The sequence below is a fragment of the Plodia interpunctella genome, chromosome 8 (assembly GCF_027563975.2).
Source record: "Plodia interpunctella isolate USDA-ARS_2022_Savannah chromosome 8, ilPloInte3.2, whole genome shotgun sequence".
In the NCBI taxonomy this organism is placed as follows: domain Eukaryota; kingdom Metazoa; phylum Arthropoda; class Insecta; order Lepidoptera; family Pyralidae; genus Plodia; species Plodia interpunctella.
Genome location: NC_071301.1, coordinates 808,526 through 825,295, shown reverse-complemented (window position 1 = coordinate 825,295; position 16,770 = coordinate 808,526). Strand labels below are relative to the sequence as shown.

Below are 16,770 nucleotides of genomic sequence, written 5' to 3'. Positions count from 1 at the left end.
TTAACCCGGTATATAAGGTACCTACATACCAAATTTCAAGCAAATCGGTCCAGTAGATTTCGAGTGATGCGCTTCATACCGACCGACAGACAGACAGACAGACATAGATGACGAAAATATAGTTTTGGAAATTTTTATCAGTAACTAAGTATATTCCATGAACAAATGTACAAATTTGACCTTTCTTCAATTTTATTATATGTATTGATATGTTACAGGCTGTAACATTTAAGCTGCACTATCGATCATGTAAGATGATGAAATAAATAACTAAAAATAAAAAAATCAGCTCAATCGATTGAAAACATCAGCTTCAAAATTGAGTACCAATAAAATTAAACAGGAAGACAACAAATAGAGCCAGTTATGAACACACACAGCTGCTGAAGCACGGCAATACAAGGTCATACCTGCTTCTCTTGCGAGGGAGACAGCACACTCACAGTGAAAGAGACACGAGATGAGGCAGACTTACTTATGAACGCAACCGTGTTCGGGCACGACCACACAAGGTCCCCTGATGTCCACATTGAGCTGGAACACCTTCCTGCGGCTGACGGCGTACGCCAGCACAGACCGGCTCATGCCTATGGCTTTGTCTGCCGCGTGGGTCACCTCTTCGAGCAGATCTTCGGACGTCATCGAGTGAGTTTGGAAGAAGTTTATCAGCTCGGTGACAGAGTGCTGTAGAATTATTATTTAAAAGCCTATTAAATTATGTCGAGATAGCGAAAAATATTTTCAAAATAAATCGTTATTTGGTATAAGGTTTTATTTGTTTTTGACAATTTGCAACATAGCTGATGAAACTTGATAGATAACCATAATTTATGCTGTGAATAATAAGACACTTAGTGGCCAAATATGAAATCTAATAAAATCTTCATAGAAGGTATTTAAGGATAGTAAAGTAAATAACACTGACAAGAACAATATTCAGAAATGTAAATGAAATGAACGAATTCCGGATAACGAGCATACAAAAATGAATATAATCTTACCTCAATATACATTAACTCCAGCGGCTCCAAGGACAAACACAGTCCATAATCGGCGTCGCTAGCTATGGGATTCCTCTCGAAGTCCAAAGCCAGCAGATGTGCGGCGGGCGCGGCGCCCCCCGCGCCCCTCTCGGGGCTGGCGAGGGCCACCAGCTCCCCGTCAGAGGTGATTCCTTCCACTACGACGCTTTCTGCGCGGACTGACAGCTGAAAATGTATTTATTTTCAAGAGATGCTAATATAGCATATGGTAAGGTTACGTGTCCCATCCTCGCACGTAACTGTACATCGCAAACACATTATCAATGGTCCACCGTTGTAGCTAACTAATAAACGGCCATGCGCCATGCCGCACCGCGAACAGTGCCGCTTCAGTGCTACGGAAGTATATAAGTTATATTACGGGATCAAGTGTATATAGCCAAACACTACAGATATATCAAAAAATTAATCAATGCGTGCTTTAATCCTAAACATTTGACGACCACGGTGGCGCAGTGGTAAAGTGCTTGCCTCTGAACCGAGAGGTCCCGGGTTCGATCCCCGGTCGGGTCATGATGGAAAATGATCTTTTTCTGATTGGCCCGGGTCTTGGATGTTTATCTATATATGTATTTGTTATAAAAAATAGTATCGTTGAGTTAGTATTCCATAACACAGGTCTCGAACTTACTTTGGGGCTAGATCAATCTGCGTGATTTGTCCTAATATATTTATTTATTTATTAACATTTATTAAGTAACATTAAGTTTCAAAGTCGTCTGATACTGATGGTCAAAAAATTGGTTGGAGGTCTGAACATTTTGTTTCAAATAATTTGATTGCACACAAAAAAAAACAGAAATTAAAGAAAAAGCTTAATGGCAATGGTGAACTTATTTGTGATTGTTAGTGTGCAAACAGTTGAAGAGCTAAATCGTGACATGGCTACTTTTACCCACAATCGAAGCCGCTAGCAATAGCTATTTTACAAAAACAAGAAAAGAAAACTAGTGGGAAGAGCCGAGACAAGAATGAAACGTATTGATTAATAGGGTAGTTGCGAAGGTCAGAGAATTGTAAAAAATATATTTAATCTAGATAAAATATATATATTTAGGATCATTATGATAATTCATAGACTGTAACAATGCAGCTGGATCTAACTAAATACGAAGATTTAAAGTTGGTTGGAAAGTCCATTTTCAAAAATTACGAAATCACAAAAGTAAATTTAAAAATCATAAATAACAAAAAAATTGTAACAACCACCATAAACGTAATATCTAATGTAGCTGTCGAACAAACATATCTTTCTTCGTGAACATTTTCGCACGTTGTGACGTCACTTGTTCGTGTTATTTAGTATGGAGCGTATGGACGAGTCCAAAAATGTGTGATTTTATTTTTGTCATATCTTTGAAAGTATTGTCATTGTCACAGTATTTTTCTCACTGGTGTTTTTAAGGATATAAGAGCCTTCGAATAGTTATCAAAACAAAAAATTGGCAACTAGCTTATTGGGGTTAGGAATTACAAAAATAATTTTATTATTTCTTTATGGAAAAATACTTGTAAATAACCATAGAAAATATTTGTAATCATATCAACCAATACCAATTAATGAGAAATCATACCTTATAAGCCTTAGCCGAAGGTCTAGTTTCCAACGAGGCGAGGAACTGGGTGAGAGTGACGACCATCACTTCCTTACACCTGTTCATCAGAGTCAGGGAACTATTGGCTAGCGTTAGATTCAGTTTGTGCTCTGAAACCATAACATTGTGGACATTATACTAATATTTTACCAAATTAGTTCGTACTAATTTGGTTTGTATTGGTAGTATATTTTTGTATATTATTAAAAACCGATCAAGTGCGAGTTGGACTCGCGAACTGAGAGTTCCGTAAAATTAACTTTTTTATTATGTACGTCAATATTTACGCATATTTTCTTTTATCTGTATTGTAAACCCTTAACTTCTTGCCATATTTAATGATTCTAGATGAACGAGAAGTGCATTCTGCCCCCAGTAGTGGAAAAGAGACCTGACATTTTTGAAGTGAAAACTTCTTTAGCGGTGTTGTGCACTTTTTGTGATGGGTAAAAATGTTAAACTCGCGTCAGGACACGTGACCTGATCAAAAATGCACAACGTTATTATTAAAGTTTTCACTTCTAAAAAATGCCAGATGCATTTCTCTCTCGGCGGCAGAATTACATTCTATAATTTACAACACTATCGTCATTGTCCTAAAAGTAGTTGATAACTCACCAATACATTGCTTGGAGACATCCCTGGGCTCTCCCTCCACATACCCTATCAGCTCACAGACCCTCTTCTTCTCAGGACTGGAGAGGTGGCTCCACAACGTGCCGCTGCGCCCAGACTTCACGCAGAGCGAGCTGCGATGAGTTTCTTCCTCACTTTCTAGGGTCGGGAGCCACCAGTCTATCTCGCTTTCCACCACTTGTATGCGATCTGGTTCTTGCGACAGCAGCTGATAGAAAAATTAAATATTAATCATTAGTATGTGATTTTAAACTCGTCTGCATGTATGTTTACTAACCTCAAACTTAGCGTGTTCCCTCGCTATAACCACCGACACGATCGGCAGGCTGTCCTCACACTTCTGCAGGTCCAGCTTCAGCTCTGTATCGTTAGGACTCCTCAACGTACTCTTGTACGTCTGTTTGTATGCGTTGTAATTCTGCCTGTGCTTCTTTATCGACGTCCACGTGAATGGACGTACACGCTGTTCTAGGACTGCGTTGTAGGCGTAGAGCCACCATTTTTTTATGTCTTTTGATAGCGGTACACCGGGGTGGTGGTGGCGGTATTTTCTAGAAAAAAGTACATTGAAATGTAAACCATTGGACTCCACGCCATGATTGTCCATAGAGATTACATCATGGGGTTCTTCAAAAAAGTGAAAATCTTCACTCAAGTCCGGCAGATTTCATATGACACCCTCGGTTGCAGACGTCTGTATTTACCATTGTTGAAATTGTAAAAAGCGCCATCTAGGCATAATCGTCTTAGAAATTCTTATTTGCTTTATTTGGTTTACTTAGAAATCATAATAATTCGTTTCTTAATGGACGATAATACTAGATATCGCTTAATCAATGCTTTATAAGCAATGTACGCGGTTAGGCCGCCTTTCTTTCTCTTTAATTCTTCACCCGGTTTCGCACGCAATAAACATCTATCCTGGACACGGCCTTTTACTCGAAGAGTCCGCCAACCATTTACCATCTCGTGAGCCGCAAGCTTGTTTCCTTGCTTAGTAGTATAAAAAATCAAAAATACATATTGATCTATATTGTCTTTGGTACTGAGACGTCATATGGTGATTGATCTCATTGACACTGATAAAGTTAACAAGCGATCTAAAAATTAAAAGTTTTGACAGACTATATCGTTTTCACATCAAAACTGAGTTTTACAATGACCGTTGTAACGATAAATACTAAAAATTAAAGTTAAATTTGAAACTTTAATTTTTAATATTCATCCTTACAGCGGACCTATATATGATCCTATCGAGTAGCTATAGTATCCCACCTGTTCAGCTTGATCCTCTGCGCAGAGTCCAGCAGGTTGTGTATCGAGAGCAGCTGGGTTCGGGATAGCTGCAATGCGCTATCTTGGATTACCGCGTCCACCAGTAGACGGGGCACCCTCGCTTCTCCCGAGCGGTTGATGAGCACTTTCACTTTGCACGATAAGGGTTTCAGTACTGAGGGCAAAATTGACACTTTAAAAATTAATTGTCAAATTTACACATATTAAAAAAAAACTTTTTTTCACCAACAATACAGGTTTCTAGACTACACTATAACTAAAACATATAATCGAAATATTAACAAATGGAGAGCTGCGCGTCTCCAACAAATCCTACAACTGCTCTGACAAGAGCATACGAAGAAGGAAATAAACATAAGTAGGTATAAAAAAAAAACAATACTCAACAAAACAGCTTAGATTGTTGTGAATCGAAAGAGGCTTCATTTCAATAATGTACGCATTGATTGCGAAGTCACTTCAGATTTTACTAAAACTAATCACACGAAACGGATTTGTGCAAAATTTGGCGTTTTCAAGGGCCATTTCAATAACATTGAAAGTCGTAACGTGTGTTTAACAGTGACTATTATATAGGAGGCCTCAAGTCAAAGTTTTATATAAAATCTGGTGGTCCCGAAGGGTTCCACCTGGACCCTTTTCAATTCCTGAATTTTTCAACAATTTTTTTTTTTTATATTTTAACACTTATTTATTGATTATGTCCGAAATAAAGAAATTATTATATTATTATACCACTTATTTTTTCATACCCGAAACATTTTCAAAAAAAGATACTCATACTCACAAAACTCGAAGTCCTCATGGTGCATGGAGAAATTCTGCAATCCGGTCAGCATATAGTGCTTCCAGTTGTAATACTGTATCGGCGTGATGTGCGCGGTCTCGTGGTCGTCCAGAGCGGTGGCTGTGGGACTCCAGTACAGGGAGAGGGACTCCACTCGGAGCATTTGGTACACTGTAGTCGCGTTTGGGGGCGTCACCGATGGCTTCCATTTGCTGAAAAGATTTTTCGACTACAGAAATAATCGATGGAAGCTGGGCATTATTTTTGGAGTTCAGCCATGTACAAATCTTAAACATTTCAAGGATACTTGTACGCTGACCTCGGGGTTCACGACGCCACAGCCCCAACGGAACATGCGGAGATGAGAGAGAGGAAAACAATGACTAACCTATTAGTAGTCTCAATGGAAAGGCTCTGCAGACACAACCCGCACGCCAGCGGCCCGTCCTTCGAGCTGATGGAGTCTTCGTATCTCACGTGCACGTTCCTCACGTAGATCTGAAGGTTGTTCACGATCGCCGTGAACAAATGTTCGAAGAAGTTCTGGGGGCCCTTCAGTATCTCGCTCTCGGCTTCCAAGTCCTGCAATATCTTCCTTTTGGCCGCCCGCATCAGGCGTTTTTCTCTTTCTGTAAAGGAATTTTAAAAACTTCAGTCATGGCTAAAAGCACACTCGATTGAAGTCGCTTGAAAATAAGTACTAGATCAAATTGGGATCGTGCCACCTCAATCTAGTTAGTTATGTAACTTAGAAAACTTGATTTAAGTTTTGGACATATTAATCGTCAAGTAGCTGGACTTTTTCTGGACCTGAGCTCAGCATTTGACACTGTAGATCACGAGATATTGCTAAATAAGCTAGAATTTTATGGTATTAAACACAAGGTTCTAGAACTGTTAAAGTCATACTTAACAAATAGATACCAATACGTTGAACTAAAGTGTACAGAGAATAATTTTGTTAAAACAAGTAAATCTAAGTTGACAAAGATAATTAGAGGCGTACCACAAGGATCTATTTTAGGGCCATTGTTTTTCCTATTGTTTACAAATGACTTGATACCCTTTATGTATAATGTCATACCTAATATCGGACTTGTGGTATTTGCAGATGATACAAATGCAGTTATAGGCGCAAAAACTATTGAGGAACTTAATAAAACAGTCAATAGGACACTTGTGGCCTTTTCTGAGTGGTTCAATGCCAATAACCTTAAACTAAATCTGCAAAAAACCACCGCCATACTATTTAAAACCACTGCTGGGAATAAGGATGTCTTGGAGGTTAAGTTAAATAATGAGCGTGTGGATCTTGCAGAGTCTGTGAAGTTCCTTGGTATACATATTGATGCTTGTCTGAACTGGAAGGAAGAACTAAAACATATAGAAAGCAAAATAAGTTCTGCATGCTATGCTCTAAGAAGCCTTAGGGAGGATTTGACGTTGGAACAATTAAAAATGACATATTATGCACTGGTTGAAGCTCACTTGAGATATAGTATCCAATTTTGGGGGAAAAGCTATGATTATAATTTAAAAAAAGCGTTCATATTACAAAAAAGGGCAATAAGAACAATGCTCTGTAAACATCAAACGGAGTCTTGCAGAAGACATTTTGTAGATTTAAAAATCCTCACAGTCCCGTGTTTGTATATTTTCATTTTACTTACAAATCTAGTTAAGCATTTAGATAAGTATGAAACCGAAGGTGAAAGGATAGAACGCTTGAATTCTAGACGAAAAGACATTCCAAATTTCCTTATACCACATTTAAAAATAACTGAGCAAAGCGTTCAATTCCAAGCAGTTAAACTTTTTAACAGACTACCTCGCGATTTTAAATTAATAACTAACGTAAATGTATTTAAGGCGCGACTGAGAGCTTATTTATTGGACAAATGCTTTTATGCAGTAGATGAATTAACTTGATGACACAAATTTCATAATTGAATGTTAAATAGGTTAAATATGACTTATAAATACTTAAATGACGAATTTGAATTTTTAATTGTTTTTATGTAAGTGAATGTTAACAATGTATTAGTAAATGTTAAATTGTAAATTATTATATGGATAGGACATTATTTATTATTATTTATTTTGTATGATTTAATTGTATGCCTAATGTTAATTCCGACACAATGTCTTATTGTAAAATGGAATAAATAAATAAGAATAAATAAATAAGAATAAGAATTATTGTAATGTTTTTGTTACAACTTTTAGTTCAATCAACCTTGTGTTTGGAACGTCCTATACATATATCATTATATACCTATATCTGTCAATTTTCTCAAGGAAGGAATCAATCATTCACAAAATTCACATTATCCGCAGTACAGATAAATTAATTATTATAAGGTCAGAGAGTAGGTAAAATGAATTATTATTTATGTTAAAATTTGAAAAATTGTAATGACTTCGCGGTCGCTAAGGCTCTAGTAATGACCCTCCTACCTGGATCGAAACAGCTGTTAGATATCGCTGGACCGACCAGCACCAGCACATCTTCCACGTGGACGATGACAGGCTGGGTGTACAGCCCGGCCCACGGTATCTGCAGGTTGATGCGCCCGATGGTACCGATCTTCACATCTATTGGCAGGTCTAGCTCGTACTGTAAGGAAAATCATTAATTTTGTATCTCCTTAAAGATCCATAACGTATAATACGGTCCTTTGTAAATAGATAACAAATATTCAGCATAATATTGTACATGTAACATACGCAAAACATGGTAATTAAATAGTATGGACGACAAAAAGACATACAATTTTTAAGACGAAGTGCTGTAGCGATATAATAAATACTTGAATGATTAGAGGCGAGGGTTCACGCCCTAGAATAGGACCAATCCATATCCTCCCGTTGATGTCGTACGAGGCGACTAAGGGACACATAGCCTTAACAGCTGATAGGCAACAATAGTATTTCCAAACAGGGTTGCTGTCAGGCGGCCTGTTGTAATAACATAGACAAAACGTCAACATTTTATGATTAATTGTTAACGCGAACCATGGGCTTCGGAGCGAAGTTTTGAAATTCCAAGTTATGCAAAATTCTAAAAAAAGATTGGCTATTTCATGTCATAATAATCATATTTTTTTTTTGTATAAGCCACAACCAACCAACCAACGCAATTCGTTACAACATTTCTCGGAATAATAAATCATATTCAACAAGTTATGTTGTAAAATTTTGAGTAAAAGCTAACAATTCAGAATGTCACAGGCACAGGCGAAGGTTAAACCAACGTTAAAATTCTGTCGGCACTTTGTGAACAAGGATTAAAAAGCTTTTTGAAATGTTTCCAAAATGAAGAATAAGAATAATTACAAGCTCATGCATTTTACACGTCATTGTTCTTCTTTAAACTTCCATTGATTCTCTTTTATTATTGCTTCCATAGGAAGGAAAACATCGTGGTGAAACTTGCACACTTGTGGACTGTTCACTAATATATATGGCAAAATTAGTGGTAAATAGACGTAAAATCCATGTCAGAAACCTTTAGGCGACTTGGATGAAATCTGACACTAGTGTAAGCAATTAGCACATTTGAAAAGAAAGAAGATTACTGCCTAGATTACAAAACATGCCTTGAATAATCGTACAAACCACATCAGAGTAACCTGAGTAGCCTAAAGTTTACAGACCATCATGCCGCGGAACGTTCCCGAGCTGACCGTGTTACCAGATTTCGTTAAGGTTCTCCCTGTCCACGTCCTGCACGTACTAGCCCAGCAGCCCATGGAGGATGCCGGCTACAGGCATGAGATCATACTGAGGAACGTTCCCGAGCTGACGTATTACCAGAGCTTCAGGCTTGAGCTTCAGGTCGGTCAGGTTGACGCTCCCGGAGAAGATGCCCACGTTGAGGTTCTCCGTGTCCAAGTCCTGCACATACTTTCCCAGCAGCCGGTTGAGGATACCGGCCACTGCGCCTTCGAACATGTTGAATAGGTTCAGGTACTAATTCGCGACCTGTACGAAGAAAAGGAATATTTAATTAAATTTGCGAGTTAATAAGTTTAACGGAATATTTTTTAGTTAAGTGTACGTTTTCGCTAAATGAGTCTGGCCAACGACATATGAAAAAATATGGAATAGGTTTATTAAACAAAACAATTAAAAAAAAAATTATTCATAATACAACTCGACATTATAATCACTATTTAATTTAGAATACGGGCAGAATTTCTGACAAAAGTAATATCGTTTTAATGTCCAATATGTTCCTATAATTAATTTGATTATAATCTATTTAATTTAATTTTATAAGGACAAATCACACAAATTGAGCTAGCCCTAAAGTTATGATTAACTTATAAAACCAGATTCCATGATCATCAATAAATAAATAAATTGCCAAAGAAGTAACAAACAAACAAAGAAACAAATATGTAGGTATTTAATAAACAAAGAAACATACTTAGATAGATATATTGTGAAATTAGTATTGATATATTATTATGACAAATAAAATCAAGCTTTTATGTCTTCTACGGCATAAACCAATCATAAAACCAGACCTTTCAATCCCATGGGAGTAAACACAGGCTTTCAGTTCTTGTTCATACTGAACAAACACAGAAATCGGTAACAGAGTAATATCAATCACCTCCCGGTCGAAACACCTTGTAAACTATATGCGTAATACGCTGTTATTAAATTGTTATCTGTTGTTATCGATAGCGATAGACTATCAGGGGTAGGTCTAGCCGTTGTATGCATAGCAAAGATATGAGACATTTATTTATTTATTGAAAATTTCTTTTTTCAGGATTTCCACTCCGACCAATTAAGTTGGCGAAGTAAATAAATAAATATATTAGGACAAATCACACAGATTGAGCTAGCCCCAAAGTAAGTTCCAGACTTGTGTTATGGGATACTAACTCAACGATACTATATTTTATAACAAATTCATATATATATATATAAACATCCAAGAACCGAGCCAATCAGAAAAAGATAATTTTCCATCATGACCCGACCGGGGATCGAACCCGGCACCTCTCGGTTCGGAGGCAAGCACTTTACCACTGCGCCACCGAGGTCGTCGAAATCGAGTAAATATATGAAAACAAACAGCTTGTTGTGACTGTTAAATGAATAGAATCGATAGTACTACAAAAAATCTAACATGAAATCCCATTGGGATTTACCACCATAATTACCACTCGTAATAAAATCTTACTCAACAAAGTACGTGAGTTTATTAAAACTCTCCCAGTTAACAAGAAGTTGTATCATTTACATACAAATTATTTCTGCTCGGAAAAATATGCTGAATTATACCATAATGACGGAGGTCGTAGTTAGTAACGCTATGAAATTTATTTATAAATATATCATGTTTAACCTACTTTAGTTTTAATTTTTACAATGGTTTTAATTAAAAACAGGAATTGTATGTAAAAACAAAAGATAAAAGAAAAACAGTTTGATTAGCACTTTTAGTTACTTTGTGGAACTATATTTTCATATGTTTGTCATGTTGTGTGTACACGCTTTTAGGTCACAGTCTGGCTCATAACTTTTGTTATTATATATGTTTAAATTGATTGTAACCTGTTGTGTATACCTTACAATAAATAAAATAAAAATAAAACAATGTAGTTTTTCAGTTTATTGCGAACAGATAGCGGCATAGGAATTTGTTTCATAATATGTAAGAATTATGTGTATATTTATCAAATATATTTTTTAAAAGTTAAAACATCATCTCGAACTTTTTCTTTTCGAAGTAATATTTTGATTTACAATGTAAATCCTTTTTGTTGATTCATAATGTAAATTTATTTTTGTTTGATTAAAGTTTCGCTATCTTATGTCAACTTATCTAAAACTTATTAAATCTTCATTGCCATTGTATCTCAAACTTATCGGATTCTAAATTAAGCAAACTTTGTAGTAATTAGTGGTTAGCGTTGCTGGTGTTACAATTAATCATTTATTTATTGTAATACTGTTTACTGAGCCAAATAAATAAAAAAATATATATTATAGTACCAAATTCAAATCATTTATTCAGAAATTAGATCTTCACAGGCACTTTTTCTCGTCAATTTTTATATTTATAGTTATTTCTCACAAGCTACAAACACAACAAGGTCCTGACGTTGTTGTTGTATCAAGATACCTTACCACGGCTTATACCATACCTTGCAAAGAAGGTTCAGTAATATTTTCGCTATCTTGTAAACAGCAAATTAGAAATCACTATCCTTCAAGTCGATACCTTACGCCATTTTCCGATTCAGTGGGTCAGACGGAATAGTGTTGAACAGAGACAAGTTTTGCTAGTGAGTATCAACACAGTTCGACATCTGGTGAGTTTTAAGAGACTATATATAGTCTCTAACGTCACTATAGTTACGAGACTATTCTTAGTCGATTTTGTATCAACACAGTTCGACATCTGTTGAGTTTTAAGAGACTATATATAGTCTCTAACGTCACTATAGTTACGAGACTATTCTCAGTCGATTTTGTATCAACACAGTTCGACATCTGTTGAGTTTTAAGAGACTATATATAGTCTCTAACGTCACTATAGTTACGAGACTATTCTCAGTCGATTTTGTATCAACACAGTTCGACATCTGTTGAGTTTTAAGAGACTATATATAGTCTCTAACGTCACTATATTTACGAGACTATTCTCAGTCGATTTTGTATCAACACAGTTCGACATCTGTTGAGTTTTAAGAGACTATATATAGTCTCTAACGTCACTATAGTTACGAGACTATTCTCAGTCGATTTTGTATCAACACAGTTCGAAATCTGTTGAGTTTTAAGAGACTATATATAGTCTCTAACGTCACTATAGTTACGAGACTATTCTCAGTCGATTTTGTATCAACACAGTTCGACATCTGTTGAGTTTTAAGACACTATATATAGTCTCTAACGTCACTATAGTTACGAGACTATTCTCAGTCGATTTTGTATCAACACAGTTCGACATCTGTTGAGTTTTAAGAGACTATATATAGTCTCTAACGTCACTATAGTTACGAGACTATTCTCAGTCGATTTTGTATCAACACAGTTCGACATCTGTTGAGTTTTAAGAGACTATATATAGTCTCTAACGTCACTATAGTTACGAGACTATTCTCAGTCGATTTTAAATTCCTGCAGACTTGTATCTGACTCATACAGGAATATTCAATTACGACGACTATTCATACTAAGTTTTAATCAAGTTGTTCTTGAAAATGTATTTTTAGCCTTGTATACCTTAAAAGCTTAATATGACTCCATTATTTTGGACGCGTGCTTTGACAGTTTCTCGCGCTTTGTAATATTTCAGACTAGTTTTAACCCGCAGCTTCGCCCGTATACATTTTCCACGGGTATTGTTCGTAATTCAAACTACATGTATGCACATTTTCTAGTAGAATGGTCGAATAGACAAAGCGCGAAGAGGTAACAAACAAACCTTACTTTCGCATTTGTAATAAATAATTAGGATTCAGCTCTAACCTTAGTAGCAAATTTCATCGAAATCAAACATTTTGCAGGAGATAACTACACTTGAAGAAAGTTCACGAAGTGTTCATGAACTATTGCGTTTGTTATTTATATATTTCACATCACTTAAAATAAATAAACTAAGGATTTATTCATTTCAAATAATCTTTCTTTTTCTTAGTTGTCATTGTACGATTCAAATAAAGTTTATAAGATTTATTATACTTAAAATTGAGTCGAATCTTTTATGTAACACTAGCCGGGCGCCGAATAGGAGATACGTCTTCATTCTTTCTTATTGGTCATCTATTTTGCTTTGAAGTCTAAGCTCTTCTCGACATACTCTAGCCAAGTATCTACTAACTTTGAATTCCCAGACGAAATGTAATGTATTAATATACTTACTTTAGTATGAACGAATACATACTATGTCTATGATTTAGAAATAATCATTAATTTATAGATTAATCAATGTCGGATATTAGTAGGATCCTATTAATATTATAGATGCGAAAGTTTATGAGGATGATTTGTGTATATTTGTTAATTTCATGCAAAATCTAATGGACGGATTGTTATGAAATTTGGTACACGAGTAGAATATAACCTGGATAACACATAGGGTACTTTTTATCCCGAAATTCCCACGGGAGCGAAGCCCCGGGACGGAGCTAGTGTGAAATATGTTTTAGGTACTAATATATTTTGCCTTTTCTACTGTTTTAATTGAAGTTTTTTAATTGTAATTATGACGCTACATAAGTTTACATTGTTAAAATTAAATTTTATAAATACTACTAATATCAAAAAATACATTAATCGCATATTTTTTCTATAATTATAATAATTACTATAACATTCTTATAGAAATTATCTCATCATTATTCTAAAAAATTGTTAAAAAACATGTGTGACATGTATATCATAAGCATTTAAACTATTATAGACCCAAAATAGGTACTGAACGCAGTCTTATGACTATGAAGACTGACACTGAGGGAACCGACTTTATGGAACAAATGTTTATGGAATATGTAAAAGGTCACGAAGCAGGCGCAAAACATAAGTACTTAATTGAAACTTAATCATATCGTGCTATAAATAGAATACCAATATATCAAGGACGCATCCTTCATATTGAATTTTAAGATGAACTAATGTAATAGCTACTTACCTTAAAAATAATTAAACTTACACAATTTAAATACTGTTTTAATTTTTTATCTAATATACTTATTTACACTTACAAATAAATTTACTTTGATCAGTGTTGACTCTGCCTTAGTAATAAAAAATAAAAAAAATATATTTAAATACAAAAAAGAAATAAAACCTAATGTGACAAAGTGGAAAAATAACATATATTACCTAATTCACATGGTTTTTCCCAGGCTGCGATGGGATTTTTCACTCGTGACGTCAAGTTGTGGGCCGCACTTGGTACTGGCTCATTTGACAGGTGTCAGGGCGCGCGCATGCGAGGTGTACGCGCATGCGCCTTGCGACAACTCTGCTGCTCGTCAGGGCGTGTTCACAGTTATAGGACGCATCGAATTTTCCAGAATAATATTTGAAAATCTTGGAAATAATCTGCTATGTATTGAATGAGCAACAGGACCTGAAATTATTGTTACACGCAAAGACGTATTTCAAGTTTTGGACTATTTATCTTTGTAAAATGTATTAACACACTACAGTATTTATTCAGCTAATTTCTTATTCGGAAATAAATTTTCTACATATCTTATTAAACGTCAAAACAAGACAGCTAAGTTATTTACTGGAATAAGTACTAATACTTACATAACACATTTACACTGGTATAAAACGCGATCCGAATGAATGCTAAAGGGTACTTAGTGTAAATTCTACGAATTAATTCTAAATTTGAACGTTCTACGTGACTATTAATAACTATGTAATATACTAAAATACCAACCAATTACTAAGTCAATCACACGTTACATATATACTGGCCGAAAAACTATGAAGACCTTTCTCAAATCGATCTATACATGAGGCGTATCCGGGTGTCTAAACATTGCACTATTGTCTTTATAATGCTTTTCAATTACGCATGTAAATGCGCAATGTAAACCTCTTAGTTTACATAAATAGATATACACAACCAGTGTGAATACGGCCTCCATATCAGGAGCCTTTCGTGGGAAGCGCTCGATAAACTGCGCCGCATCTCCTATTGAGATTTCGCGGCAGAAGTAATTACGATTCTGTTAATTGGTCCGTAATTATACCGGTTTTATATAAATATGAAATTAACACGTACGCTGCACGAAAACAATCCTCGCGTATAAACGCTTGGCGCATTCGCAAAATAAAAAAAAATGTGAGGCTATACTCAATTATCAACCGTAGTATGGATGGAAAATGTTGGAAGATGGGTCGAGTCCAATGCGTAGTTGAGTAGTCGAAATAATATATAAGAGCAGAAACAAAGACGAGTAACTAGTGAATGGGCAAAAAAGTGAAGTTTATACTACTTTGGTGGCCAAGTCAGCAACTGGTATTCCGATGGATGAGTCAGCAATAATTCCACATATATCCCTAATGTCTGTATTTTAGATATTTGTGTAGCTCTGTCAGCAACACACACCAAAAATGGCTGATAAATTTCTAAAAGCAATAGAACAAAAAGAGTATATTGAAAATGTCAAAGCGGAAAACGAAACCGCTCTTAAGACTGATGATCAATACCTGCACATAGCAAGTCTATCTCACCAGTCACTAGGTGTCTACGAGGAAACTGATATTGCAAACATATTGAAAACGCTTAAATGCCAGATCCACATACTCGGTCTATCCGAAATTAATATAAAAGTCAATCATAAAATACAATACCAAAATTTTACTATGTTATACCATTGCGGAAGCAAAGTTGGATTTATGGTCAGAAAAAGTTTGAGATATTCGGTAAAAAACTTCATCAATACGTCGAATAGAGTAGTAAGACTAGATTTGAACTTTGATAACACAGATATATGTTGCATTCAAGTGTGTGTACCAAATGATAACCCATCAGAAGAAGAAATAAGAATATTTTACGATGACATCAGTAATAGTCTAAAAAATACTCCTTTTGACACGCTAATCTTAGGAGAATTTAAGTCGCCAATTTTTCAAACCACCCAGGAAAACGGTGAAAGTTTAAGCAAATCGAGTTATATAGATAATAGAAGCGACATTGGTGAAATGCTTATAAAATACTGCAATAAACATCACTTAAGTATAGTTAATACTTTCATTAAAAAGAAGCAATGGACTATGTGCTCCCGGGATGTTAAACTATATAAAAACTTCGACTCCATACTCATGAAAAATATAAACGCAGCGAAATATAAAATCAATGATTTTAACAACCACACGTTGCTTAGGATAATATATAAGATCAAAGGTGATATTAAAAATAATAGAAATGAATCCGATTACGACAATATACAGACTATGTGCAACAACCTTGTTGATGACAATAAAGATGTAAAATGTACGCCAATAATAAAGATAAACACAAAAAATGGATGTCTGATTAAACATGCAGACACACAACACTCTATCTGCAGCTATCTTATAGATAGTGAAATCAGAGAAGGCATAAAATGTTTGAAATCATCAAATTATCCTGACCCAGATGAATTTTTAACAGATATTGATGACAACACGACCAAAGTGACATTACTGTTTAACAAAACCATTGACTCGTGTACGATATCGAAAGAGTGGGAATCGGAAATTATGCAGCTCTTCATTGAAGGAGACTCGTTGAATACAGACAACTACAAGCAGAAAAGTTTACTTATCTATAAACTCTTTACTAACATTGTCTACAATAGAGTAAAACCGATGATAAACTCCCAGTTGTCTAGAGAACAAGCTGGTTTAAGGCCAAAATATAGCAAAACTGATCATTTAT

The 16,770-nt window shown here is 35.4% G+C and overlaps 1 protein-coding gene across 1 annotated transcript in view; it reads right to left on the bottom strand.

The window, feature by feature from the left end:
* The window catches only part of LOC128671663 (intermembrane lipid transfer protein VPS13A-like), a 57,756-nt gene extending 47,753 nt beyond the window's left edge, over positions 1-10,003 (bottom strand). Inside the window, exons 1-11 of the mRNA XM_064436088.1 lie at positions 9,890-10,003; positions 9,171-9,341; positions 7,815-7,974; positions 5,746-5,986; positions 5,358-5,569; positions 4,550-4,724; positions 3,552-3,825; positions 3,257-3,482; positions 2,618-2,748; positions 1,002-1,208; positions 476-684 (exon numbers count right to left, since the gene is read on the bottom strand). Of these exons, the coding sequence (XP_064292158.1) occupies positions 476-684; positions 1,002-1,208; positions 2,618-2,748; positions 3,257-3,482; positions 3,552-3,825; positions 4,550-4,724; positions 5,358-5,569; positions 5,746-5,986; positions 7,815-7,974; positions 9,171-9,311 (1,976 nt within the window). The 5' untranslated portion in view covers positions 9,312-9,341; positions 9,890-10,003. The remainder of the gene's footprint in view (positions 1-475; positions 685-1,001; positions 1,209-2,617; positions 2,749-3,256; positions 3,483-3,551; positions 3,826-4,549; positions 4,725-5,357; positions 5,570-5,745; positions 5,987-7,814; positions 7,975-9,170; positions 9,342-9,889) is intronic.
* Between the last annotated feature and the right edge of the window lie 6,767 nt (positions 10,004-16,770).